This window comes from Aythya ferina (assembly GCF_964211825.1).
Source record: "Aythya ferina genome assembly, chromosome: 12".
Lineage (NCBI taxonomy): Eukaryota > Metazoa > Chordata > Aves > Anseriformes > Anatidae > Aythya > Aythya ferina.
The window spans coordinates 6,532,082-6,559,278 of record NC_140308.1 but is presented as its reverse complement, the minus strand read 5'-3'; the positions used below and the strand labels follow the sequence as shown (position 1 = coordinate 6,559,278).

The 27,197-nt window shown below is 35.0% G+C and overlaps 1 protein-coding gene across 11 annotated transcripts in view; it reads left to right on the top strand.

Moving 5' to 3' along the window:
- Positions 1–27,197, top strand: part of WWOX (WW domain containing oxidoreductase) — a 563,654-nt gene that overhangs the window by 24,466 nt on the left and 511,991 nt on the right. For all 11 annotated transcript variants that reach the window (XM_084533267.1, XM_084533274.1, XM_084533268.1 and 8 more), the window contains exon 5: positions 4,504–4,610. In XM_084533267.1, coding sequence (XP_084389393.1) covers positions 4,504–4,610 — 107 coding nt within the window. The remainder of the gene's footprint in view (positions 1–4,503; positions 4,611–27,197) is intronic.

Here is a 27,197-nt window from a genome sequence, read left to right as displayed (position 1 = left end):
ACAATGTAAGTAAAGGGCTAAGGCTTTTAAAAGCCTGTAGGAAATTCCATGCACTTGCTGTCCACGTATCTCCTGTTAGTTCTGCTATCTGTCCTCTAGGTTAGCTGTTGATGCTGAGAGCTGTGCTGTAATGTGTTATCCTCATGCATTTCTTATATTTAACCAATATTGTCACTCGTGAGTGTCAAATTAGAGCTCATTCAGCTGGAGCAACAGCAGCAAGAGTAGCCAGCCTCAGGAAGGTCTTGTCTCTTGAGATTTCCAGGGCAGTTGCTTGAAGTTTGTCTTAGTTTTCTAAAACAATTGCTGAACAATCCATTGTACAGAGGATTTACATCTGATACAGCTGCTGTTCCAAAGCATATGTGATTTAAGCATGTTGCTCTTGTATCACGTTTGGGGGAGTATCTGCCTTGTTCTTTGTAATTGGCTGTCCTTAACGTTCAAATATGTTCTCTGTGTTGTTCCTCAGTTAAAAACAAACAAACAAACAAACAAACAAAAAACCCCTCATAACTAGTAACTAGGATGTATATTCAACTAGGAAGTATATTCAAGTCTTGCAACTCTTTTGGGGCTGCATGCTTTGAAGTCCAGAGGATATGAATAGTTGAAACTGGGCACACAACAGCAACACCTTGGGCTGCACACAGACTCCTGCTGTCATACACCCTTCGCCCGCTGCTGGAACCATGCTGGAACATGCAATGTCAATGACAGTAGTTTTTGGTGGCAGTAGATGGTGCCATCTGTTATATGTGGGTCAAATCAGCTCTGCAGCAGCAATACACCAGCACTGCGGTGCAGGGGAGATTCACCACTAGAGAAGATTTTTTTGATGAGAAAGAAAGCGGTATCATTGCTGTTAATGTTCCTTCGTGAAAGGGCTGTGCCATTGTAACAGCACATACTGGTGCTTGCGGTCTCAAAGTGAAATTGTTTTAAAGAAGCCTTTGGTTCCTTTGAACTCCACAAGTTGCACTTATGGGTAGAATTGAGGTGGTTCTGGTCCATCAACTAAGCACTTCCTTAACATAAGCATTTTGATTTCCCTTTTTATTTAACCCTACTATGAATTTGTTTGGAGGCTTTAGTGTTTTTGAGTGTTTTTGATGTTTGTGATTCAACTTTGGTGTATGAAACCACATTCAATGTGTATTTTGATTCAATGAAGTTTTTATAGGCAGGTAATGCTTCTCTTTACAAAGTTTAAATAGTTTACTACATAAAATACTCAGCCTTGTGGGAGACTAATGTTTTAAAAAGATTTACTCTGTTGACAACACAGCTACATTTTGCTGAAGGACGAATGGTGTGGGTGAACTTATATTAACACAATGAGTCTCTTAAAAGTTTTCCACTATTAGAGAAGCTTTTTCCCCCTTCTATCTGTGGAACACTGGAGGAGGGAAGACAAGCAAATTTTTGCAGGAGAAACAAATTGCTAAAGCTGTAAAACGGAGTCAGATACCAAGGTACTTCCTAAATTTTGCTTCACAAGTTTCAGCTTGAAGTTGCAGCTTTCTAAGCTCCTTCATAGTTTCTTAAACAATGAAGGTAATTAATTTTACTGCTTATTAGGGACTTTCAGGTCTGTAAAGATCTATTTTTGTGGCATATCTAAAATGCTGAAGTCTTGAGAAGACTGAGCAAGTTGGTGGGTAAACACCAGTGAAGTAGTAATTGTGGCACCTCTTATTCTTAATAAATTTCATCTGGTAGACAGTCTGAAAATGCCTCTTATGGATTATGCTCTACACAAACTAAGTGAAAGGAAGACAAAATAGTAATAGTTATATGCAATTCCTACCTATAAACACTAATTCGATGGTTGAATGGAAATAATTCTGTGGTTTGGGGTGGACCCATCAATACTTCTTGGCTTGTGGCTGTATTTTGAATGGAAGGAGGGACTGTTGGTTTAAAAATTCTCCAAAAAGGTGGTTTTTTTTTTTTTTTTTTTTTAAAAAGCACATACTTTCTCAAAAAGTTTCAGACCACGTCTGCCTAAGGGAGAAGAACAGTACACTGGTACTGCAGAGAGGAGCAAGGTCTAAAGGGAGGATTTTAAACACTCCATCTTTGTAAGGAAGAATCCAGGTGGTATTATTAACTAAATCTGGAGTAATTAATTCAATTTTATTTTTTCTCAGTTTAGTTTATAATGAAAATCAAGTTATTAACTGTAACTGAGAATGACATGGAATTTATTATTTTGTACAAAACATGACATGGGGTAAAGTTAGCAAAACATCATCGTGCTTAGCAAATTAAACTGGCTGTCAGCTCTAGGTCTTTGTATAACACAAAAAATGTTCCCAGGCGTTCCATCTAGTTTTTAGCAATGTGATAAGCTGGTAGAAATAAGTGTGTTTTTTGTGCAAAACAGGAAGTATACAGCTAGACATGTTATACCACAGCACTATTAGCTTACATTAGCTATATGAAAAATTCTAATTAAATACACTTAAGGTGGAATTAGGAACAGGGGAAATCTTTGCATATGCTGTAGCTGAATTCATGTGCATGCAGTGAATTACCCAGGTAATTAAAGTTGCTTGGTACAATGAATGGCTTTAAAAGAGATACAAGAAAATTGCATGGACTTAAATACCGTAAGTATGTAATTGCAGAAAATGGTCTAAATTTGTCTTGATGTCTGTTGCTTCTATAACGTAAGTTATGTCTTGTGCTCTGAATTTTGTTGCTCCAGGGTGTTTTGGAAGTGAGACAGCCTATCTTAATAGTATGTTTGGTAAACAATTTTTAAAATGAAAATGTGAATATGCTTTACATGTCATAGAGCTACAACAAATATTTCTTCTCTTTGACTTGTTCATATGCTCAAATTGCTGGGCATTTCAGTTTGTCTTTGTTTTCTAGTTTAAGCTTGTCTAATTGGAACTCATTAAGCAATGTTATGCCTCTTTCAGCTAGATGGAAATTTCTTTCACTGTTACAGTTCTCCATGGAAATGGGTACCCAGTGATACTATTGAATAGATCACAAACATGTGCTGGCTCACCCTTGATAGAAACCCAGTTTCTGGCTCAAGTCTCTGCACTTTATGGGCATTTTGCACTCCCAAGAACTCATCATCTCCTAGTGTAAATTGTCACAGATCTTTCCAATTAAATAAGGTTTATCTTGGACCAAGTTCTGTATAGCTTTTTCTTAATGAATTGGACAGTGAAACAGAGCTTACATGCATAGCTTGCAAAAAATGATGCAAAAAGGGGATAGCTGCTGCTCTTGGTGGACACTTCCATAATTTGAACTGATCTCAAATTTCAGAACAGTCCCAAATAAACAGACTATAATCAGACTGAAGTCTGAAGTGTCCTTTTGGAAAGGAGAAATTAAGTGCTCAAATTCAGAATGGGGAAGAACTGATTAATAGTATTGCAAAAAAGATTGTGTATAGAGGCTTAGGAATTCACTTAGGAATTCAAACTTTATTCTGTGTATGAAAGAAAAAAAAATGGATATACATTAATGCTGCACTTTAATTGCAGTGAGATGTGAACTATCTGCCCTCTTCTTTTGGATTTAGAAAGAATATATTTTCAGATTAAGTCATGCTAGTGAGTTACACAAAAAGGGAGATATTTTCATGGATTAGTTTTTCATTGTGTCATTTGGTTCATCCAGTCACCTATGTAGCCCAATGATACTTCATCCAGTATATTGAAACTGCATGTAATTAATAACGAGAACAATTGTGAAAAGTTGTTCTGCATCAACTGATGATGGGACAAAGTGAGGTGAATTTATACAGGTTATTTAAGCAATTTTAGGAAATATTTTAAAGTGCTTGGATAATATAATCCAATACAGTATTTTAATCTATGTAGGCAAAACCTCATTTTCTGAGAATGAACTTGACAGCTGTATCCTGGGAATGGTTTAATGCTTGTGTATTTCTCAGGTCCCTGTTTTTGTGCAGAAGCATTTGACAGGTCGCATGCTGGTCAGATCAGAAAAAGAAGCAATTATCCCCATGTGATTTTTATTTGTATTCACTTATGTGATTCCTGATGCCACAGGTGGTTCTCAAATTGATATGTCAAAGGCCAGCTGTGCATCTGAAGTACGCAGAACTTGGTCTCAGAATGCTCTATCACTTGCAGCAATGTCTTGCCAGGCACAACAGGTCTGTAGTCTTGCTTTTTGGCTTATTCTTCACAGTCAGACAAGTAAGGAGTTAAGTATAGCTCTGCTTTCTAACTGAAGACACCAAGACAGAGAAATCTGTTTTTTTGTTTTGAAGATCCCAAGCTTCCTGCACAATATATACAATTGTAGCCCCTAAGATCCTGCTCAAAGTGAGGTCTGTACCTTTTTCCATGTGTGCTCTGAAAAGCTGGCTCCAGGTGACTAGCAGGCATGTATTCAGACTGCAGGTAGGGCTAGAGTACTTCAGCATGTGGCTCACCTTTCAGGTAATTTGTAGCTGTTTTGTCACTGAGATCTATTTCTGACGGGGAAAATGTTTTATCATAGGTTTTGAAACTGCAAAGTCTTTTGCACTGCATGGGGCTTATGTTATCCTGGCCTGCAGAAATATGTCAAGAGGCAATGATGCTGTACAACGCATTCTTGGGGAATGGGTAAGTGAATGTATGTAGTGTCCAACGTTAAGCTATGTTTTTCAGGATGTGGAGTCTTTTGTGCAGTACAAGCAGTTAAATACATGTGTTTTCATGTAAGATCTAAGGAAAAGGGAATTTATCTTATTTTGTAATATGTTGTTGTTCAGTCACTGGTGCTTGTGACAGGTTCTTCATTTCACGCGGTCACATTGGACTGCAAGGCTTTGCATGCTGTTATCTATGTGTATACAGACGTTTTGTAGTGCTTAGAAAGTTTGAAAGAACCACTGAGGCATGTTTCACAGGTTGTAGGACAGAGTGATTCCAGAACCCAAATATAGAACTCACTGAAGGAGAGTGTATGCACTCAGGTATCAGATAGACATTTTTTTTTTTTTTTTTTGTACTATGGGAGATTTGGGGGAATAATCCTTACACTTTTCAAAACCAAAAATGCTTTCCTATCTTCCCTGTCCATCATGCAAATAACCAGTGCTGCTAGGCAGTCTGTCTCGATGTTTTTTTTTCCTTCCTGTTTCTTTCCTCTCTTTAATTTTTCTACACTTTGTCATGCTAATACAAGCCCCCCAGTGCTTTTTATTCCTTTGTTTCTCTCTGACTCCTAGCTCTCCCCTCCTCCCTTTTTGGGGGTCTTCTAAGGCCCTTACTAAAATTTATTCAATGTTCTTAATTTATTCCTCCCACAATCATTTACTTGCTGGTAAGGATAGCAGGCTAGTTCTGCCCAAGCTTGCTTTGACTGCTGACTTGAGATAATCTGTTGACACAATCCTATATCCTACACTTGAGTAATAAACTGCAGGGTCAGGTTCTCGGAATTTTATTTCTGTCCTGCTAGAATTATAGTGACGAGTGTTTTAGGTCCATTTCCCAAGCTCTGAAAATATTTCAGCTGCTCCCAGATGATATGGGAGAGCACTCAGTAGTATTAATATTTACACATAAGTAGTCTAGAGATGGTATTTATTAGTGCAAAACAAACAGTGCTTATTTACAAGTATTTCTAAACAAGTGATGCTTATAATACTGCTAGCTTTTGTAACCACAAGTTTCTTCAAGAAACAAAGTTTTTGCATTTAGACCTTTTTCTCTTGCTCTTATGATATTAATGATTTACACTAAAGGATTGGGAAGGAAAAATATCTTCCTTTCCCCTTCAGTACTTCATATTAAAGCTGTCTTTTTGGTCTTCGTTTCAATGACATTTTCAATGACATGTAATTCCAAAAAAAAATTCCAATCTGGGCAAGCATAGTGCATGTGTCTCTTAAAGCTTGCCTGTCCATTCCCTTCCATCAGAGCTGTATTTGGACATATTCTGTCTTGATATTAGCAGTCCTTGCCCAATTAATATAGAGCTATATACATTTAAATATGTTTACTTAGAATAAAAGACACTCAGTGCGGCTTTATTTTAATTAAAAATATCACATTGCTCCCTTATTTCTGAGCTTATCTTTGAACATTTTGAAATGGGACTTCAGGAAATACTTGCCTTAGTACCTGTATTACCTCACTAGGAGTTAATGAATTGGTAATTGAATGAAGATCAGTGAATTTCAAATTAGTTCAGAAACACTACATTTATTTACTAACAGTTTTCAAATTCTAATTGTTCAGAAAAGAATCTCATCTGTAAACTGGGTAGCTGGAAAACCTTCAATGCATCTTTGTAATGGCTTTGTTGTTGTTTATTGAGAGGGACTAATTAACTTTGATTATTGCACTAATATTATGGCACTTTGACAGTCCCTCAGATTTATGACTCTGGGAAAATAAACAAATGAAATGCAGGTGCTGGAGCAGAAAGAATAAGTTATTACTGAACTTTAATTACTTGGAGTGTGTAACCAGGAGAGAATTAGTTGATGAATTACAAGAAGCTTAAAGTTTACATCAAATTGTAAGCAATCCTGAGGAAAACACAAAACCTGCCCCAAAGTCTGTTATTGAAAACAGAGACAAAGATTAATTTGGTTGATTGATACTAATATTAAAATATTGACATAAAATATTAATTTTTAGCTTATAGGTGTTAGAGCAGAGCAGGAAGTTGTTAATTGAAAAATCCTTGCTAAAATTAAAGTTTCAGGAAAATGTCAACAATCTCTGCATACGGTTCAGACAAATTCTCAAGCTGTAGCTGTATTTGCTATAAAAAACTTTAAAATACGCACAGTATTTTGTCTCCTTTGTTCCTAGGGAAAGCAAAATAATTAAAAGTAAATGAGTTTTCTTGAGCTTTACTTTTCAATTCGGAATCAATTTGAAAAACAACAACAAAAAATCTGTTGAGGATGCAGCCTTACAAAGCCTCATGTTCATGTTGCTCAGTATTTTTGGCAGCAGTAGTGCTACCTACTTGCATTGTGGTTTGTTACAAGTTTTTGATGTGTCTCTGAGCTGTGCTCTAAATACTGTCTTTGTCCAATATTTTGAGGGGTGGAAACTTGTTAAATAAGTGCCTACTCTTCAACTGAATGTCCAAATACCCTTTTCTTCTAATTTTCACAAACTATGCTTTTACAACTCAAAACATTGTTGCCACTTGGAATGCTAATGTGTTTGTATTGTAAGTGTACCATGTTAATAATGCAGTTTGTATTTCTGTAATTATAGCAAACATATTACCAAAAGCAATGTGTATCCGATACTGTTTTTTCTGTGGGGCAGCATGCTTTAAAACCTGAGGTTTGAATTTCTCAAATAACGTTTCCTTTTTCATCCTCATTTCATATGGGACATTTGTAATTCCTTATAAAGAAAGCAAGGAAAGTTCTGCAATAACACTGTTTTGCAAGAAGACGAAAGACTTAAAGATGTAAAAATAGCTGTTGTTATTTTAAGGTTTGATACGGTTATGCTTGATGATATTTATTAAACTCAATCCTGAAATATGTGTTGTGTGTGTGTGTGTGGCATCTACTGTAATGCAGCGTTCAGAAATGAAGTACAGAATACTTAAGAAAACCATCCAGCCTGATCCCCTTAGTGAGCTTATTTGTGAGTTCATGGTTCGGAGTGCCATAAAATAAGTGTCTGTGGAAATATGGCTCTTCTTCTTTGGGCCTGATGTACTTTTAATAAGTTGTTAGTCCAAAAAAAGAGTTAAAAATTGGCTTGTATGCTTATATTGAAAACTGAAAATTAAGATTATATGAGAAAATGGAAATGCTAAATGGCATGGAAAAATCCAGCTCTTAAGACATAGAGAAAACAGGAGGAATGATGAGATAAGATTTTTGTTCTTTAGATCAGCTGCTCTTCTGGATGTTTAAAAACAAATTCAAACTGATCTTAATTGACTGCTGAAGACAAATCTAGAAAACTTTTTAACAATATATGCCAAAAGAGCTGCTTTATAGAGAATTTGAGCCATCTGAGCAGGGATTAGCCACATCAACTTGCTAATTACTTTAGACAACTGACATTCGTTTGCAAGCTACAGTATTCCAGTTATTTTCCTTCTAAACTACAGGAGATTATATTTTATTACTACTACAAATAGGTAATTGTCTTGTGCGTAAAACATTGTGACAAATTTTAATATGATTGGTTTAGCAAGTCTGTCAGATAATTTCTACAGAAAGGTAGAGTTGATTATATTTGTACAATTTAATGTCTTTAAATACGTAAGTATAGAGAGAGAAAGCAAGAGAGGAAGTATGTAAAAGCAGATAAAAGAGAGATCAGTATAGCTTTACATTTGATATCTTGAAAATGAATGTTGTTCATGCACGATGACATTCAAAATCAATTTAAAACTGTTTGATAATTTTGTTGCTCAGAAAAGAGGAAATTAGAATTCTAGAGTTATGATTCATTTTAATCAGAAAGAAATTGTCAAACATAAATCTCTCCTTGAGTAGTGAAAAGGCCTGAAAGCAGCCAAGAAAACATCAATACTTTGCAAAGGAGGAATGATTGTTCCAATTCGTAGCTTAATTGACTTTAAGGCTTAATGAAAAACACTACAGTGCTGTTTGTACACATAGCTGCTCTGACGAACGTTGAAATCTATGCTCCAGGAAGAGAAGCTAGGTAATTTATTTTACATTATTATTGATATAATTTTCTAATTGACTATGAGTAAAATGGTTGGATAGGACTGCATAGCTCCAGATGTTAGCAGTATTCTCAAGAAAATTCTTAAGAGAATGAATAATAAAATATTTCATAAATCACAGCTTTTCTTGCCATGAAGCTCTCATTTATTTATTCCTGTCAAATAGTCTTTGAAGTAGATATTAAAAGATAAATTGTAAATTTAATATCTCATAAAAAGTATAATGTTTCTTTTGTAATTATTCCTCAGTGTTAAACCTACAACTACGTCAAAGATTGGATTAAAATGTAAAAAGAAAATTTGGATTTCCTTTATATTTAGGAATTTACAAGGTATAGATGTGACAGAGAAGCTCGAGAATGGCTGTGAAGAAAACAACAAAATACACGTCACTCCTTGCTGTCTTCTTTTCCCCCAAAGTATTCTCCACCTAATGAGTGATTTATATTCTTGCTGATTAAGTAACTGAATTAAATTAAAACCTGATAACTGAGTCTTTGTATTCCAATTGTAGTCTTGCAAAGTGCAGAAAGATGAGAGGCAAATTGGGCACATTTACTGAGAACATGGGCGAAAATTTTCATGTGTTCAGTTTGTTTCCTCCTCAAGGAAGGAGGACTAATTTCCCAAGTAGTGTTTAAGCTCCACCAGTGTCCTTGGTTTACTGTTTTTCATGTAAGTGCTTAGCATACAGATAGCTCTGTAAAATATTGTTGTCTTAGTCTCTTAGTACAAGCGGATGTTAATTTGATACAGAAGATACAATTTCTTTTTCTGTCTATTGGATGTTAATTTTCTGAGGTATTTCTGTAAATCAGTCAGACTTCTGAAACAGGCATTTGACACCAAGCTTATGTTAGAACCAGCACAAGACATTGTTACTGGAAATTAACTTAAGTGGGGGCATCTCATCATGATTAGTAGCAGACACTTATGGAAAAACATGAAGAGTGTCTAAAAGACAGCTTTTGGTATGTAGTAAATACAGAATGGAGCCACAGCCTGTTACTGAGTATAGAATTGGAGTTTCAAATTGGTGCTAAATAAAAGGTCTTAAAAAGTAATCTCTTCAAAATGGAAAATAGTTCAGACTATTACGCTGTGGAGCACACATATTTCTGTGAAAATATTATTTCTAATATGGTGTCATTATTTTGTAATAAAGAGTTGTATCATTCTAAGCATGACATTCTAAAACTACATAATCTTGGTGTGCACATGCCATTGCAGTGTAGCATACAGTTATAAAAGCCTGCAGTGTACAGACATATTTCATCCTCTGGCGCTCTGAATAGCGACCGTGTTGAAGAATCAAGATAAAAGCAGTTATCCAAACCTTGCTGTGGGGAAAAGGTCTTGTAGAAAGAGGTATCGTTTACCAAGCTAGTTGGTAATGTAATAAATTCTGTATTGGCATGTCTCACCTCCAGCCACAGATGCACTCACTAAAACATGATAGCCACTGCTGATACAAAGCTTTTTTCTTTTTAAGGGTGTGATCCAAACCTTTCTGAAGTGAAGGAATCTTTCAATTAACTGTAATCTGATTGAATCAGACCTCGTTTTACTAGCAGAGAATTGATAATGTAGGCATTAATCTGGTGTTACTATCACTGATGCTGGTTGAGACCAGTGTGAAAGGGGTTGGCCATGATGTTAAAGAGCTCAGTAAGTTCCTGTTAGTAACCTGCTCTGCTGAGACACCTTGCAAGCACTCTGTATGTAGCAAAGCTGTTTCCTGGGTACAGGTGGAAAGTGAGTTGTTAAACAGTGATAGATGTCATTTTAAGCAGTAGCAGCATGCATACCCAGCACTAATCAGAATTAAATGTAATGCAGTCTGCTCATACACTCTGTTAGTATAAGAAGCTGGTAAGCAGCTGCTTTTGTATTTTTGAAGACATTACTAATTTTGAACACATTTTGAACACATTACTAATAATGTGTTCTGTGGTGGCAGTTTCTCTCGGTTTGCAGGTTTGTGTCTTGGGGCTGTAACTAGCCACAAGGACATGCCCAACCTGCCAGCTATTGACCTTGTTATCAGTGAGAAGTCTGTGATCTCCAAGATCTTCAGCCAGATTCATCTAAAAACAGCTGCAAATCACTGAATGTGGCCACTGACAACAGCAAGAAGCTTTTTAACGATTTGCGAGGAAAATTGTGTTTAAAAAACCCCACAGTTAAAAACATTAAACAGTTTAACCAACATTTACATGGATGAATTGTTAAGATCTATTTTTCTGTACACTATAAACATATGGCATGAATTTGCTCTCATTACAGATGCTGAGAAAAGGGAAAGACAAATATTTATATTACATTCATGTTTTACAGTAAAAACACTGTTCAGTTTGTTTATACAGTTCCACTGTTACCATTTTTATGGTTAGTAATGAAACCACTGTAAAACAGTGTCTGAATTATATAGCAGATGTGTTAAGCCCCTAACTTTCAGGGTTGGGCATCCCTCTGAATACTGATGCCATTTCCACAAGAGCTGATGTACCGACTACAGCTGAACCGTTTCATACCTCTGTCCTCAGCTGTAGTTAGCCCCACACCATTACTGTACTCCAGAAAGGGTTTTATTGTCCAGATAAATACACTGATATTTTAAAGTAATTACATTTATGAAATATAAAGGAGACTGCTGATCAGCGTGAGCGAATGCAGGAGGCTTTAAAGGATTTGGTAGGCATTTTCCAAGCATTTAGGACCTCATATAGCTTATATTTCCTGTAAACATGGATAAATTCAAAATGTTTAATTAATGTGATATATGTTTAATTTCTCAACGTGGTTGTAGGATCTTGGAAATATTTTGATTCTGTTATAGTTGATATCTGTATTTCAAAATAACGTCCATAATACGTGTGAAAGTAGATTTTTTTTAAAAAACAGGAATATACTTCTCGGAAGTGTGATTGTATTATCTACTTGAAAATGTCTACAGAAAATTAAAAGTTTTGATCTTTACTAAACAATAGTCAGTGAAAAGCAGAGATTTTTGATTCTTTAATAATATTTGCATGTATGTGACAATTTACAGGAAAAATGCGTGGTACCCACCCAAGGTTTTTCAGTTCTGCAGAGCCACAGATTACAGAATGTCACATAGATTTGAATTCCAGAACATCCTGCTTAGACATTTTGTCTTGATGGTAACTGTTTTTTAGTCTGCAGATGCTCTTTCCTTTAGAGTATCCAGAGTTTATTAACTGTGGAGGAAAAGAATAAGAGTCTTTTTTATATTTGAAAAAAAAAAATCAAAAAGTTCTGCAGTGGTCCGGTCAATTTGTCCTTTCCTTTTTATGCTTTATGTGAAGAGAGGCGTTGTTCCTGAAAACATGGTTAAGTTTGAGCCTCTTGTTACATACAGTCCAGGTAGATGCATTCTTTCCTAGACTGAGTCCTACTGGCACTAGATTTCTAAATGCAAGTTCTGGGAGCAGAGAGGGGGAATTAAAGTGGCTGGTTATATATATATATATTTAACCATCTTCACAATTAATCTGATTGTAACGTAAGCTTGTAATATATTCCATTAATGAAGAAGACAAGCTTAGCTTATGGTAAATACAGTACTAAGTGTTTATAGTGCATTTCATATTTTACATGATTCCCTTTATAATTCTGCTTATCTTTTCATTCTAATTCCCTAAAGGATGTATAAAAGAACCCCTAAAGAGAGTAATTACTGCTCTATTCCTTAACCAAGGCTCCTTTTGCAAAAAGAAATCTGAGCTGCTTTTTAAAGAAGGCAGTTTTAAATAAAAATGCAAATAAGCTGCTTTGTAACCACATTAATTACCCACCTAGTCTCTTATTACCATGTTTGTATTGTTTGCAAACACTATTTACAGTCGTGTGGAAATTACCATTCCTGGTCCTGAGGAAGGCTGTTGTTGGTAGGTTGTGCTTTGGAACCAATTAGAGTGAACCTTGTCTCCATTGAGGCTCATGGGAGAAAGCATAGCCTTGCAATGTCAAATAACAGCATTAACTCTGGCTGCACAGGCATAGTGTTGTAATTATATTATTGGCCCTCTTTTGCTTCTGCAATGAGTTTCATTCTCTGCATTTTAAAACTAACAGGCAGCTTTGTGTCTCGCTAATGATTTAATACGTACTGTGATAATTTTTATGAAAGTCGTGGTGAAATCCGGTGGGTCATTTGTCCCCAAATTGGTTCTTTGCTCTAATTTTATAAAAAAGTAAACAAAACAACCCTAACACTTATGTTCAAGATCTCATAGATTTCCATGTAATTGTTTTTTACAGTGAAAAAACAGCTTCATTAGTTTATTTCATTATTACAAGTGAACAGGATGGAGTATCTGATCGCATTAGTTGTAAGCAAAATATTTAGCTGGCAATAACTGAGTGGTCATTAGACTTTCAGCACTTTGCTGAAGAAACTGAATGCTCCATAGAAAAAAGTAGTCTTGTTTGTCAAGTGAAATGCAAACCTGTTGCTAACCTAGTATGTGTTGTGTTCTCTTCTTTGATTTATTTGTTACTTACAAATGCATAAAGGTTCTTTGGTCTAAAAGTTGCTCTGAAATTAAGACCAAAACAAAGAGATGTCATGTCTCAGCAGTTATGTTTTTGGAGTCGTAATCCTTTTCAGATCCCAAAGAGCTTAGTTTGATTCAGACTGTGTGCAGTCTGAAATGTGAAGAAATTGTTCCTTTAAGATTTGTTTTCTTAGTCTCATTACTAGAATCATAGAATATCCTGAGTTGGAAGGGACCCATAAGGATCATCGAGTCCAAATCCTGGCACCACACAGGTCTACCCAAAATTTTAGACCATGTGATTAAGTGCATAGAACAAATGCTTCTTAAACTCGACAGGCTTGTTGTAGTGACTACTTCGCTGGGGAGCGTGTTCCAGTGTGTGACAACCCTCTCAGTGAAGCTTTGTTGAGTCTTCTGGATGGGGAAGAAAATGTACGTAATTACAGAATTTGGTGTTCTGTAATTTTTACGAGGGACAAATTGTGGCCCGACTGTTTGGTTTTAACTGAAGCACCTTCAGGTCTCTTAGGCCTTGAATGTTTGTTGGTTGTGATAACACAGAGCTATTTGTCCTAAAGGTCCTAAACACACACTGTTAGGCAACTTCAAAGGTCTTAGATTAATTTTACACTACAGGTTCTTTACTACATGGTAAACTGGTGAGGCGTATCTGATCCAGCTTAGCTGACTTGGTAGACACTGTCTATGAATGCAAATAAATCACTCAAAACAAACTTATGATTGGTATCTCTTGTTTTGCAAAAGTGGAAAAGATCCTTAATTTATTAGGTTCATGTAAGCATTGATCTTTGGGAAAGGGTAAATATCTAGTCGTGGGCAGAACTGAAGGGACTTCAGGCTGTGTTAGACATCCCAGATCCCTTGTGAATAGCTGGGAAAGAAAGTACAGGACCCAACTCAAGGAAAATTGCATTCAGGACTTGTATTCAGACATGGGATGTTAACTGGGTATTAAGAGTTATCTCAGAAATACTAATCTGCTGCGTATAAGGACAACCTGCATGCTACCTGCAACCTCAAATAGGATGTCAGGGGAATTCACATGGCAGTGAACCCTCTTTGTGTCAAGGTGACACTACGCCTTGTGTGGTCAGGGATGTTTAAAATTTTACTTGGTCACACTATTTTATCATTTTTAGGAACTGCTCATTAATGAAGTCATGTTTAATATGTTATGGTTACAAACAAAGACATGAATGTATGTACTCATTTCTAATTAATTTGTGTAATTATGTTTTATAATCTAGGTGTTTGCAAAGCAGAACGTGGTACACCCCATTTACTGTCTGCTGTAGCTAATAAAAAATAATAGAATGAAAATAAATCTTGAAACTAACTTTAATTGTAAGTATAGATTAGTTGTAAATTATATCTTTGTTATGTTTATTTTTTAATTCTGCAGTGTTGCAGGTTTGTAGAGCATACCAATTAGTGTAGTTATTCGAAGTAATGATGAGTTAATTACCGTAAATGCAGAATGTTATTTCTGTGACAATTTAAAATACAGTACTGAGTTACATTTTTTTAAATGTACGATGAGAATTAAAGGGAAAAAGTAAATGGTGATGATAAGGAGACCAGTTAATGTTATAAAGTCTATCAAAGTGATAATATAGATAAGATAATTAAAAGTACAAAGTATAACAATTAATAAAATTTCATAATCTCAGCTCATGCCATTATAAACGTGGACACAAACGAGATAAACCTATGTATTTCACTATGCATTAACGTATCACTTGGGAAAAGGCAATTTGACTGAATTCATCTGAAACTGATTACTGTACTTCTAATGCTGCTCGTGTTCACTGAGTGAAGCCTCTCTTTCTTGAACTCATCTCCTGCTGATGGGTAGGCAGCCACGTCAGTAGTGCTTCTTTGGTACCTTAGGCAGAAAGTGTTGTCAAGTTGGTTTTTGTGAATATGTTTAAAGAGTAGAAAATGCTTCTAGCTTAGAGGGTTTTCCTCACTGATGAGCAGTAGTAAATCCTACCATTTTGAAAGCAGTGTAGTATACCTATGAGAAATGAGCTGATTCACAATGTTTCCTTGAGCATGCACACTGTAAGAGATATTAATAGCTTCCTTCAGCAGTGTCCCAGTTAGAGTAACTTTGAAATGCAATATTTCATTCTGTCCTGATTAAATTAACCTTACATTTTCTTGTGAAATGGCATGAATGCCTAAAGATAGTTTGAAGCATACTGTGTACATTCATACTGTTGCAGGAAAAAACGTGTCCAGGGTAGTACTTGGGTGTTAAATGTTTATTTTTAAGTCAAGAATTGGTTGTCTCCCACTTGTGTGCAGATTCTGTCACGGGAACTGGTGCTTCTGGTTGTCCAGTGTTACAAGTTCTGGTGAAATTAGTGATGCTGGAATTTATACATTAAAGGTTTTGTTTATAAAGCTCAGCTGGAAAATGTTCCTCTACTTCCTAAGAAAGGTTAAGCAAAGGAAAAGCTCTATTTCTAGGGGAAGTTTTTGATGCCCTCCCTGGCACAACAGTTTACAGCCCTGCTCAGGTTGTGAAAAAACAATGCACAAACCTGAAAATCCAAGACATTCAGTTTCATCTATTTGGTAGTGTTATGACAGAAATCATTACAGGTTTGATAGATTTATTTATAAAGACTTGCTTCAATATTTAAAGTACATCTATTCCAACATTCCTCATTTCAAGCTCGGCTGTGGATCAAGATGAAAGAAAAATTAAATTGTATATTGAAGAGCTGTTAATTGAACTGCACTGCATTTAGCAAGGGAGCATCAGCTTCAGGCAGTCAATACTACAGAGAATTTTTAATGTACTGTATCACTAGATTGTCAGTTTGTATTGGAGAATGCAAACAGACTGCTTCGACTGGTGGTAAAGCCCTGGAAACTTTTAAGTTGTTGAGGGGAGAAAATGTTGTTATACTTTGATGTGTTGTGACAAAGTGGTTGAGAGAACCAGGAACAACATTTTTTTTTTTTTTTTAGGGGAATATTTTTTTGCCTTAATATTGATAAATTCTGATTCCTAGGTATTTAGTCTTTAAATAGATAAAGATTGTGTATGTATGGTTTATTAAAGTAGTCAAAACAAGTTCCACAGAATTCTTGAACTTGCACAAACGTTACTTTGAAATTTGAGCAGCTGTGAAAGTCTCATTTAAAAATATTAGTTCTCTCTAGATATAATTCTAAAAAATAGCATATCAAAAACCTTTAGAAATGCTTTAGAAAAATGTTATCTCTCTTTCCTAAGGCAGTGTTAATTTCTTCTGTAGTTAATCTTTTGTGCTGGAATTTAGTACATTTATAGTTAAAGATTCTTTTAACAGCTAAATTATTTAAACACATCTTCTGGGATAACATGGTCTGTTTGGTGTTAAGTATGAAATAGTTTTTATTTCATTTTCTTCACTGATAAAAATGAAATAACTAGAGGCATTTGTAGAACCAGAACAGATTTAGGGCTATGGTGTTAGATTAAAGATGAACTATTTTAAGACAGAGCTTGTTCCAGCTGTCACACTTTGGGATAAGATTCTTTATACTTTTCGTGGTCCATACAAGGAGAAGTCCACCACAGCCTTAAAAGCTGTATAAGAAAAAACATACTTCATATTAGGAGCTATAAGTTTAATACGAAAAAATGTTTTATGCAATTGAAGCAAAATCTATGAATTAATTTGAATATTACTTTGATATAGTAATATCAACATATTTAGTGATTTTGCTTCATTTGTGTGAAAGTATTTGACAATGTGACTACATACAACTAACATTCAAGAATCCTTTATGTGACAGTTTGATTATCAGAGTAAATGTAATAAATCAGGGATCAGCTTGAAAACTTACAGAAATGAACTAAAATTCTTCAGTTTTATTCTTATGTAGGTAAATCTTGCATCTTCCACAAAGTGTTTAGTTGTCTGAAATGAAAGCCCAATTCTGAGAACCATCGTAGCAATATAATATCAGTTACACAAATAAATCATTAATGTAGGTGAAAATTTACTTATGCAACAAAAAGTGCAATTCATTTGGCTGTCAACATCAGATCTTGATAGAATGTTCAGTTTTATTATTGGAAGAACTAAAGATTTCTGTTAAGATTTCTGTTGACCTTTCTTTGGACATGAACAACAGGACTTCACTTAGAAGCTGGACTTCCTTTACTGAATCTTAAAAAAAAAAAGAAAAAAAAAATTAAAAGAAAAAAAAGGTTAGTCTGGTTTTCCTCCCTGTAATTCTGAGGTTGCTAAAGTTCAAGTGTTAATAGGCTTCAAGAAGGTGTGTATACTTTTTTTTTTCTTTTTGGGCCAACAGTTTGTGCAGATTTCTAATCTCTAGGCAATTAAAAAAGTTGTTAAAAAGTTGTATGTTACATGTTTCTTTATGCACTGTGTGGCTGCATGAGGCAATAGCTTTAAAATGTTAAAAAAAAAAAAAAAAGCCTACAGAATGCACAGTCTGATAACAACAACAAATCTAATCTAAAGTGACAACTGGGAGACTTTCCCAGACGTTATTCTCTTTAATGTAACATGACTTTAAATTGATGCAGCCCCACAGTGATTGAAAAACTCTCAGAGCTTGTCTCCCGTGATTACATTTCTGATCTGTACAACTTAATTTTTTAACTTGGTGAATCTCACTTTTGCAAATGAGCAGTTTGTTTATGTTTTAAGAGGGTGAGCTTCAGTGATGCAAAAGCAATGGAGCTATAACACCGCAAAAAGTAATACTGCTGATAGCGATTCTGGTCAGCAACATGGACACATTCTTTTTCTCAGCGATACAAGAGCCATCTGGTACATATAAGGCACTTCTGTGTGTGCTGCCTTATACTGATCTAGAGCATTTAGTGTTAAATTAACATGGAATTGAAATTAAGAGAAGACAAACCTTAGGTAACCTTAACTCCCTGCTCCCACATTCAAAATACTTTTGTGAAAGCATTTTAAATCTTCTTAAGGTTCTTTATATCTTGAAAATTGGTTCAATTTTATTGAATTTTACATTTTTATTTAAAGGATATGTTATATATTACCTTAAACAGAAACTTGTATTAGAGTTCCTGAGAAATTGGTCACTGAAAATTTAATAATGAACTAAAGCAGGATGTATCCATGACATACGTGATACCACATTTTAGAGAGAAGATAGGAAGGATAAAATTACATTTTTTTTATTGTTATTCCTTGATTATATCTGGAACTGTAGCTGTAGACTGATGGTTGGATTTGTACTTATAATTTATGTAACTGACAGTAAATTTTGAGTTAACAGAATTGCTTATCAAGTGGGGAAGGATCCACAGCTCCTTTACTCAGTGTTATGGTCCTACATCCTCCTACTCCCACTCCCAGCTATTGGGACCATACCACACCACATGGGAGGAGAATGAGGCTTTCCAGTTAGGAATGCAGGCAAGTTAAACATCTAAAGCTGAAAGGAAGAAGACAGAGGAGGAGGCAGATGTCCCGAGTAAAGTGGAAAGGACAGAGAAGAAGGTCAAAACACTTGCATTTGATACTGGCCGCTGTCTTTGTTTAGAATACAGTAGGAAAACCACAGATTGATTTGTAACCTTTGTAATCAAGTAAATTGTTGAAATTTGTATTTATTTTTGATAAGCCTTATTTTACTCTAGCTTTCTCTTTTTTTTTTTCTTTTTTTTTTCTTTTTTTTTTCTAGTATACAAGTACATAATTTTTCATTTTCCTCTTCAGTTACCTTTTGAAATGTATACAGTCTGAGGAATGATGTATTTAAAGCAATACTTTATAATATATATAAGCTGCTTCTGGGGCTGCTGTTTAGAAATATGTGCGGAAAAATGGTCATGTGTAAGAAGAAATGGCCTGTGGTCAGTTTTGTAATACAAATTCTAAAAATCTGTTATTTATTTCTGTATTGCTACTCTCAGAAGCAGAAAATGATACCCACGGGTAGGTACAGTGATTGGTCGATATCAACTGGAAATAAAAAGAAATAAAAGCCTCTGAAATGGAGTAGCTGAGTTTTATGTCAGTGATGCATCAAGGTGTGTTGTAGTTATGTAATAGTGCCTGATTTATGCCATGTTAGGAGAATCAGGGATTCAGAAGATGGGGATTTAATCCATAAAATGGCAGATAATATGCAAGACAGGTAATAGGCACCACAGATAATTTTTCATGAAGGTGAAAATGAATGTTGTGGTTTTTAGGAACATTTCAGCAGCCTTGGTTAAAAGCAATAAAGCTCTGGAGGTGCTGGAGGGAAAAAGGAAGAAAAGCAAAGGAATAACAATTGTATTAAAATGTCAATTTTTTGAACCATACAATAGAAAGTAAACCAGATGAAAACAGACTAGCAATTTAAGATATCTAATATTAATCCTTTTTAATAAGCTGTTGTAACCAACCATTTATTTGATGCTTTCATTGCTTAAACACAAAATTCATTTTGTGATCTACATGTCCAAGAGACTATAGTGCTGATTTCAGTCCTGGAGCTGTTTTCGGATCCTTCCTACTGTTTAGTTTGCATAACCTGCTTGAAAGAGTATGACTTCATGATGCATCTAAACTTAATTAACAGCTCAGAGCCACCAGCAAGGTTGTTGTCTTGCCAACATGGTCAGGTCATTGGCCAATATAAACATGGATCTAGAGACTTCCTGACAGGCACCCAAAAAAAAACCTGGAAATTATATGCATGCAAACATGTCAGGATGCATATTTGGATTTTAAACTAGTTGAGCTACTTCAGCTGCTTAGTTGAATAAAGCTAATATCCTTGTGTCTTAAGATATGTGTTACCAAAAAGATGAGTTTTGTTTGTAAGAATGTAGTTTGGAAAAGAAAAATGTAGTTTCTGTAGAAAGAAGAACTTTGCCATCTGGAGAATCATTTTCCAAGATCACTTTTTTTTTTTTTTTTTGAGAGAGAGAAAATAAATATTTTGTTTTATTGTGTATAATCTGTTTGAGAAATTAACTTGGTATGTAACTGCATTTTCTTTTCTCTGCAACTTCTGCTATATTTCAGCGTAACCTGTCCCTTACGCATTGGTAGCTTGTTAAAGGGCCATTTTGTTATAAAAAGCTGGAGAATCAACACTGCATTTCAAGTGGTTCATCCATGTCTTTGAGTCTGATTCAAATCATGTCCGGTTCTATTAGTCAGTCACTGTATTGGGCATGTCAAGTCTTACATGAAGTTGGAAAGGATTTCTTTTTCTTCCAGTGATGAGCAGCACTGGAATTACTTTGCATTTTTGTTCTTTCATTCTCTTTCCATGTCAACTTTTGGAGAAGAGAAATCGTCAGGGAATGTGAATAATCACAATTTCCACTAATTGCTAAGTCCCACATGTTTGCAAGGAACACATCCTGGCAGAGCTGTTCTGTGTGGCAAGTTGGTGCAGATTCTTTTGCACACTTTCAGCATCCTGTGTCTCATCCTATATTCAGAAGCCTGTGGAGTTTGCATTTTGAGACCTAACCTATCTTCACCAAGGTGACTGTGGGTTTTTCTGGATTTGCCCTCCAGGATATTTTTAATTAGATATAAAGGAATGAATACATTACTTTAAATTATTTTGATGAAAGAATTCTTGCACTGTCATTAACAATGAGTTAAATGAGCTAAAACTTCCCTCTAGTTCCCTATCTTTTGATGAGGAAACAAAGCAGTTCTTTGCATGATTAAGATTTGTGGTATCACGCCTGAAATGAGAAGCTGTAATATATGCTCTATAATTTATGAAGGGTTTTTTAACTCCTGTGTGACCACTCTTCTTTTTCTGACTATTTTTACAGCTGGCTTTGTCATGTTTTGCTTTGGTTTCAGACTCTGACATCAAAAAATTACGTCTATGTTTGTTTTCTTTATTGCTAAAGAAGCTGATTGATTCCCCAAGCACCTTAAAGAGATTTGGCCTTGAAAATTTCTGATGCTCTTTAAAAATTCCAGATCTGGTTGTTTTTAGACTCCTTAGGCTGAATATGAGATTTTGATAGGGATGATTTAAACCATGGCAAGGTGTGTGAAAACATGTGGAAAACTGTAAAGCAACAAGCTAATCCCTTTAGTCATTTGAAGTGTGCCAGGAGTTCAGAAAGCTTATTACTGGTAGCAGTTTGTGTTTTACTAGCATTACAGTCTAACAACAGTTTCAAGAATATATACAGAGAACAGTTAAAGAAACAATAAAAGTCATTTATTCTTGGAAAGAAGTGACTATCCCAGTGAAAAAGAAGGGAATTAAGCTTTGTTGTTGATAGAGCTCTTGGCCAAACTTCAGAATACTTTATTCAGCAATAACAGAGTATTTCAGTTGTTGACATCTTCAGTATTGCGATCGTGTCTGTTGCATAGCTTCTTACAGTGTTTACTTGAAAGAGCTGTCCATGCCAAGCACGAGTCAGATGCCAAAAATGATCAGATCTTGAGGCTTTTTGAAAGAAAGGGGTGATTGCTGTATGGGCTTTGATTCATTTCAGTTTTAAGCTGTGCCTTGCAACCATGAAGAATCGTTGTATTGCAAGACTCAGGATTTTCCCAGTCAGGTTGTAGATGTGTTATTACATCCCACATTTTGTGAATGGAAATTGATTTCTGTATCTTAGAGCACTGGACCCCTTGTGCATCATGTTGAGTGGCTATTCTGGAACACATAGAGCAGAACAACTGAGGCATTATATCGAGGATCAGTGGGTTGTTGACGTGGGCTATTTTCCTGTTGGCTTTAACTTCAGTCTCAAGCACAACAGAAACTAGTGTAATTGGCTTACCGGCGAGGTTGAAGATGGCAGGTTATTTGAAATATTGGGCAACGCAAACTGTAACACTAATACCTTAAGCGTAGCAAAGGTGCATATTCTGCTAAATAAACTTCAGTAATTACTTTAGGGGTTTTTCCTTTGCAACATTGTAATTTTTCTAGTTTATATTCTTCACAGACTGCTGACCACAGTGACAGTTTTGCTGTTCTTGTATAAAATAACTCACACATGTGTGCACCTGGTCTTCATTATTGTTACATTGCATATATGGTAATGGCAGAATGGGAAATTTTCTTTTCTGATTTCTGCTGATGACGCCTTGTTTTAGGTACAGCACTTTACAAATACATTGTTCATTAAGTGTCACTATCCATTAAGTAGCACTAACAGGTGAAGGGACTGTACAAAACATTCACATCATTTTTACTACAGGAAATATTTGCTATAAAATGCTAAAAACAAACAAACCACAAAAAACTACTTCTTTTTTTAAATCTGCCAACAATATGAACATCTTTGTTTTTACCTTACTGAAACAAATGTATTGAAAAAAAAAAAAAAAAAGCATAAAAGAAAAAAATCCAAGCAAAACTTTGAAAAAAAAAAAAAGTTATTATTTTGCTTAGTGTACTAAGCTGAATTGAAACACTCAAAAATCTGTTTTTTAAAATGCCACTATCAGAAGTATAATAGATATATGTTGACTCAAATCTACTTTTGGCTGAGTTCAATTTCACTGGTTAGCATATTAAGGCTAAATTTTGCATCTGTATTTAAAAAAAATAAATTCTTCTCGTTTATTTAGTTTTTCTTGCTTTTTTTTTTTTTTTTTTTTTCCCTAGAAATGTCTGATTCTGAGAAGTTACTTCCCAACTTAAAACTCTAGTTATGCATTTGCCAAACAATAGCAGTGGAGAGGGTGACTGGTTTGCTAAAGGCACGGAAATGTGGAGTTCTCTCGTCTCTACAGGGATGACTGTAACAGCTGAATCAGTGCAGGAGCTCTGTTAGATTCCATTTCTCACAGAGATAATACTTGACTAGAGCATCAGATGTTGATAGGGTTTGGATTCTAACTTTTTAATAGTGGTAGATTTATATGTTTCACAAAAAAGAAATCTGTGCTCAAGCTAGGATTTCTGAGTGTCACCACGAGATGTCACTATGCTGTTAGAAAGAAATCTGTCGAATGACATGAATACCTGGAAAATAAATTATAAAGAGTGAAAATATAAGAAGTTAAAGAAGAGGATTCTTTAGTGCCTTTAGATGAAGTATGTGGTCCTTTGAATAGGCACAATGTGCTGGCATCAACATCACTATTTCCACATTTGTTAGTGTTCCAAGCAAAAAGGACTGTAACAGGTTTTAACTCTTTTAGGTCGGCAAATATTTGAGCTTGTAACAGGACAGCTGAGAGGGATAAGTCATTATTGCAGTCTTATTTGCAAAAACAGGAGATACCTATATATGACTGCATAATGTTGCCTTCCAGAGAGTAGGGTACGGAACTTGCCAACGTTCTCTGGGCACGCGCCCCACTGACATGGAGCAATAGTGACATCCTGTGGGAATGGTGTAAAAAGGAGTCAAATAAAAGCTTACAGCTATACTCATCCTGAATTTATCCACAATTGGGTTTATTCCATGTAATTTTTTTTTTTTTATTTTTAAAGGCAGTGTCTCAAAAGTAAGTTAATATCCATTCTGAACTATGATTAGAGCATTGTAGCTTTCTCTGCTTTAATTTATTCTATTTGGGGGCAAGAAATTTTTGATTTCTGTTACACGAATGCTCATGTTTTACTTTGATCAGAACTGGTAGCTTAGGAATATTAACACAGCTTTGAATGTACTTATCTTGCTAGTATGCTAGGATATTGTACCTGTGTTTTCCCCTAAAATTAAAGATAATTAACTTAGATTTTATAATGTGTTTAAATTAGATCCAGGTAATCTATTTAAATTATTTTGAAATTGTTTAAAAGACAAAAGAAAAATCCATCCTTTTTGAGACCAAACCAAAACAACCCTCTACCTTTAATAAAAAGGCAGGATATAAAATACCTTAAAATTTGATTTTGATGAGATAAAATAAATCCTGAAATGCCAAATGCTGAACTACTCATTTGTAATATTAGATTGAAACAGAAATTAAAGGAACTTTTTTTAACCAAAGACTTTGGTTTCTGAGTGATCTAAGTGCTTCTCATTTCTTCCCTTAATATTTTGTTAACCTTTTTTTTTTTTCTTTTTTTTTTTCTTTTTTTTTTTTCTTTCTCCCCTGAACATAGATGAAAAACTATCTGGTAATTTTAAAAAGAGAAGTATTTAAACCTTGTATTGAAATTTACTAAAAGTCTTCCAAATAAGAAATTTTAAACTGTTTCTGGGATTTTTCTTTTCCCTGGTTTAAAACTGTACATGGATAGAATCACAGCACTAATCCCTGTGAAAGGAATATTTGCACCTCTCTGTAAGGTTAGTATCTCTGCTGTGGCTATTGTCATCTTTCACTGTGCTTAAACAGTGCATTTTTACTAATTGGCTGTTTGGGAAACTGAAAGGGGGGAAAAAAAAGACAAGGAATATTGCAAAGGTTGGCTGTACATACAGCATCTAGAATAGACTTAGGCTACTGACAACAACTGTGATGGAACAGTTAGTGAACAGAAACATAATAAATAGTTACTGGGAGGTAAATCGGCACCTCTGATGTTGTCCAAAATTGTATTCATCCAGCATTAATAAATCAGATAGCGCGGAGGTATTACCATATTATTAATCAAGTTAAATTATGACTAAAATGATTACTGAAGGAAAATACCCTTTTTATATTTTGGGTAAGAACATGTAAAGACCACTTACTGTGTCATTCCAAACACTTTGTAGTGATGTTGACAAAGCTAATTTAAAATGAATCCGCTAAATGTAGCTATAGCTATTCTTCTATTGGGTTTTAAATGTGTCAGTAACTTCAGAGGGGTGGGTGGAGGATTCTTTCCACATGTATGTGAAAGACAGGAAGTGATTGACAGACTTAAATTAAATTTTAAGTATTTTTGTGTAGTCTTTTCTATGTAGCAAAGACTAGTGAATGGTTTTGCACCCCATTCCTTGCAGGTATCTGTGAGAAGCAGCTGGCTAAGTTGTGTTGGCTGGAAAGAGATTTTTCAGATGCTTTTTACTGGAGCTTTCTATAATTGCTACTCTAGTAGATTAAGAGTTACGCGTGAGATTTGTTTTATTTTGCTCTTCTATTAGAAAATATATAGAGAGAGACGTGCAAATTTTTGTATCTGCAAATAACATGAATTGTGGTGAGGATCAGTTCCTTGGTATATGAATACTTGAGAAAAATATGAAAATTAATGAATGATTAGAAGTAATGAGTAAAATCCTAGAGTTTTTTTTTTTCTCAGATTAGCAAAGCATTTTTATTTACAGCTTTATTGAAGTTGATAGTACTTCATTCTCTGTGAAGATTTCGGTTTCTGCATTTTAACTGAATAAATGCCATCATTTTTATGGTGTAACTGATCTTTTTCTTGTTCTAGATTATTTTATGAGAACACCTTTTCTTTCTCATATGAGAGCAGTTCAAATTAATTTTGTGCTTCAAAGCTGGATTTGAACACTTCTGCAGAAGTCAATAGCAAAGCAATAACTTTCTGGACATTGTGGCTGCTGAAGTTTGCATGGATCTGAAAGCAATTACTTAAGTTAAGGAAAGTTAATAAAAAAGAGTCTTTAGACACCAAGGTACCATCTCTGATTCTGGATGTCCTGAGCCTAAAACTTGCTAGAGAGTAGGAGAGTCTCCCAAGGCAGTGTCATATTTTTGTATTCTTCCTTAGGCATTACAGAGTGAGAACTCTGCTTCTGTGGTTATATGGGTATAGTCTTTAATTATATATGATATATTTATTTTTGCCTCAGGATCTCTGTCATAACTTGTGCAGGCAGGATTTGAAAATTAAAGGGAAATCATGGCAGCCTGTGTCGTGGCGGACAAGACACATTAGTGGCAGGATGGGTGACCATGTGAGAGCCAGCTACTGCACAACTCTCACTCTTTCTCATTTTACTTCCTTTCCTTGTCATTTAGCTTGCTCTTCATTGCAACCTAATTCTGTTTTCCTCTAAGAATTTAACTTGCAAAGGAGATATTAAAAGAGCTGTTATCTGGGGGCACAATCTCAGAATGTTTTGATTTCTTTCAGATTCAAAGCTTTAATACTAGTATAAGATAGTAGTACAGGGAATCTATGCTTATTTTAATATGGGTAAGATCCAAAATTTAGAAGTCTCACTCTCTGTGAAGGCTATGTTATCTATATCTCGTTTGCTTGCATTCTGTCATCGCTGAAAACTGTTTTTTTCTTGACCATACAAGTTCACAGATTTTCTCAGTAACTTTCATATTTGTGGGTCACTAATTTCTTTCCCCATACCCAGAAAAAAAAAAGAAAACAAAAAAGAAAACACTTGTTTAAAATAAATATCGTTGTCCTTTTCTCTAGTGGTTCTTTCCTTCTAAGACAGTCAAGAAATATTCCTTGTCTTGTCAAGAGCCTCTCAAACACTCATAAAAGTATATTAAGCACTTCGATGTTTTTGTAAAACACAGCAGAAAATGTGAACGTTTATCTGTGTTGTAGATAGATGTGTAGTGATACCAAGTGTGGGGGCTGCAGAGAAGAAAGTATTAAAAAAAAAATCAGCAACAACAGAAAAAACACCAACCTCCTCATCCTGTCAGTAGTAATCTGAGTTGGCTGCTTTTTGTGATGAAAGACATAAAGAACTAAGTGTGCAAAACACAGCAACTCTTCTGTGGTTCGAATGGGGCCCAGTGATTGCTACGAGTATACTGTTGAAAATCTGATAACTTTTTGTGGATGTTTAGATGGTAGATGGATGAGGCCCACTTCTTCTCTAAATCTACTAGTTAAATCTCAAAGTTATTCAAAGTTTCAGTATATTTAGCTTGTGTCCATAAACTAATTTTTGTTTTATTGTAGTTGAAATTAGTCGCTGATGTTAACTTCAGTTTTATTGGATTATTTGTTATGAAAGATGACCCTAGATTTCAAAACTTCATAAAGTATGATTTTGTATACTGTTCCCAGCAGCCATTTAAATTAAAAGCTGATGAGGTCTTGGATATATAACTTAAACATTTTTGCATTATTTTTAATTTATTTGAA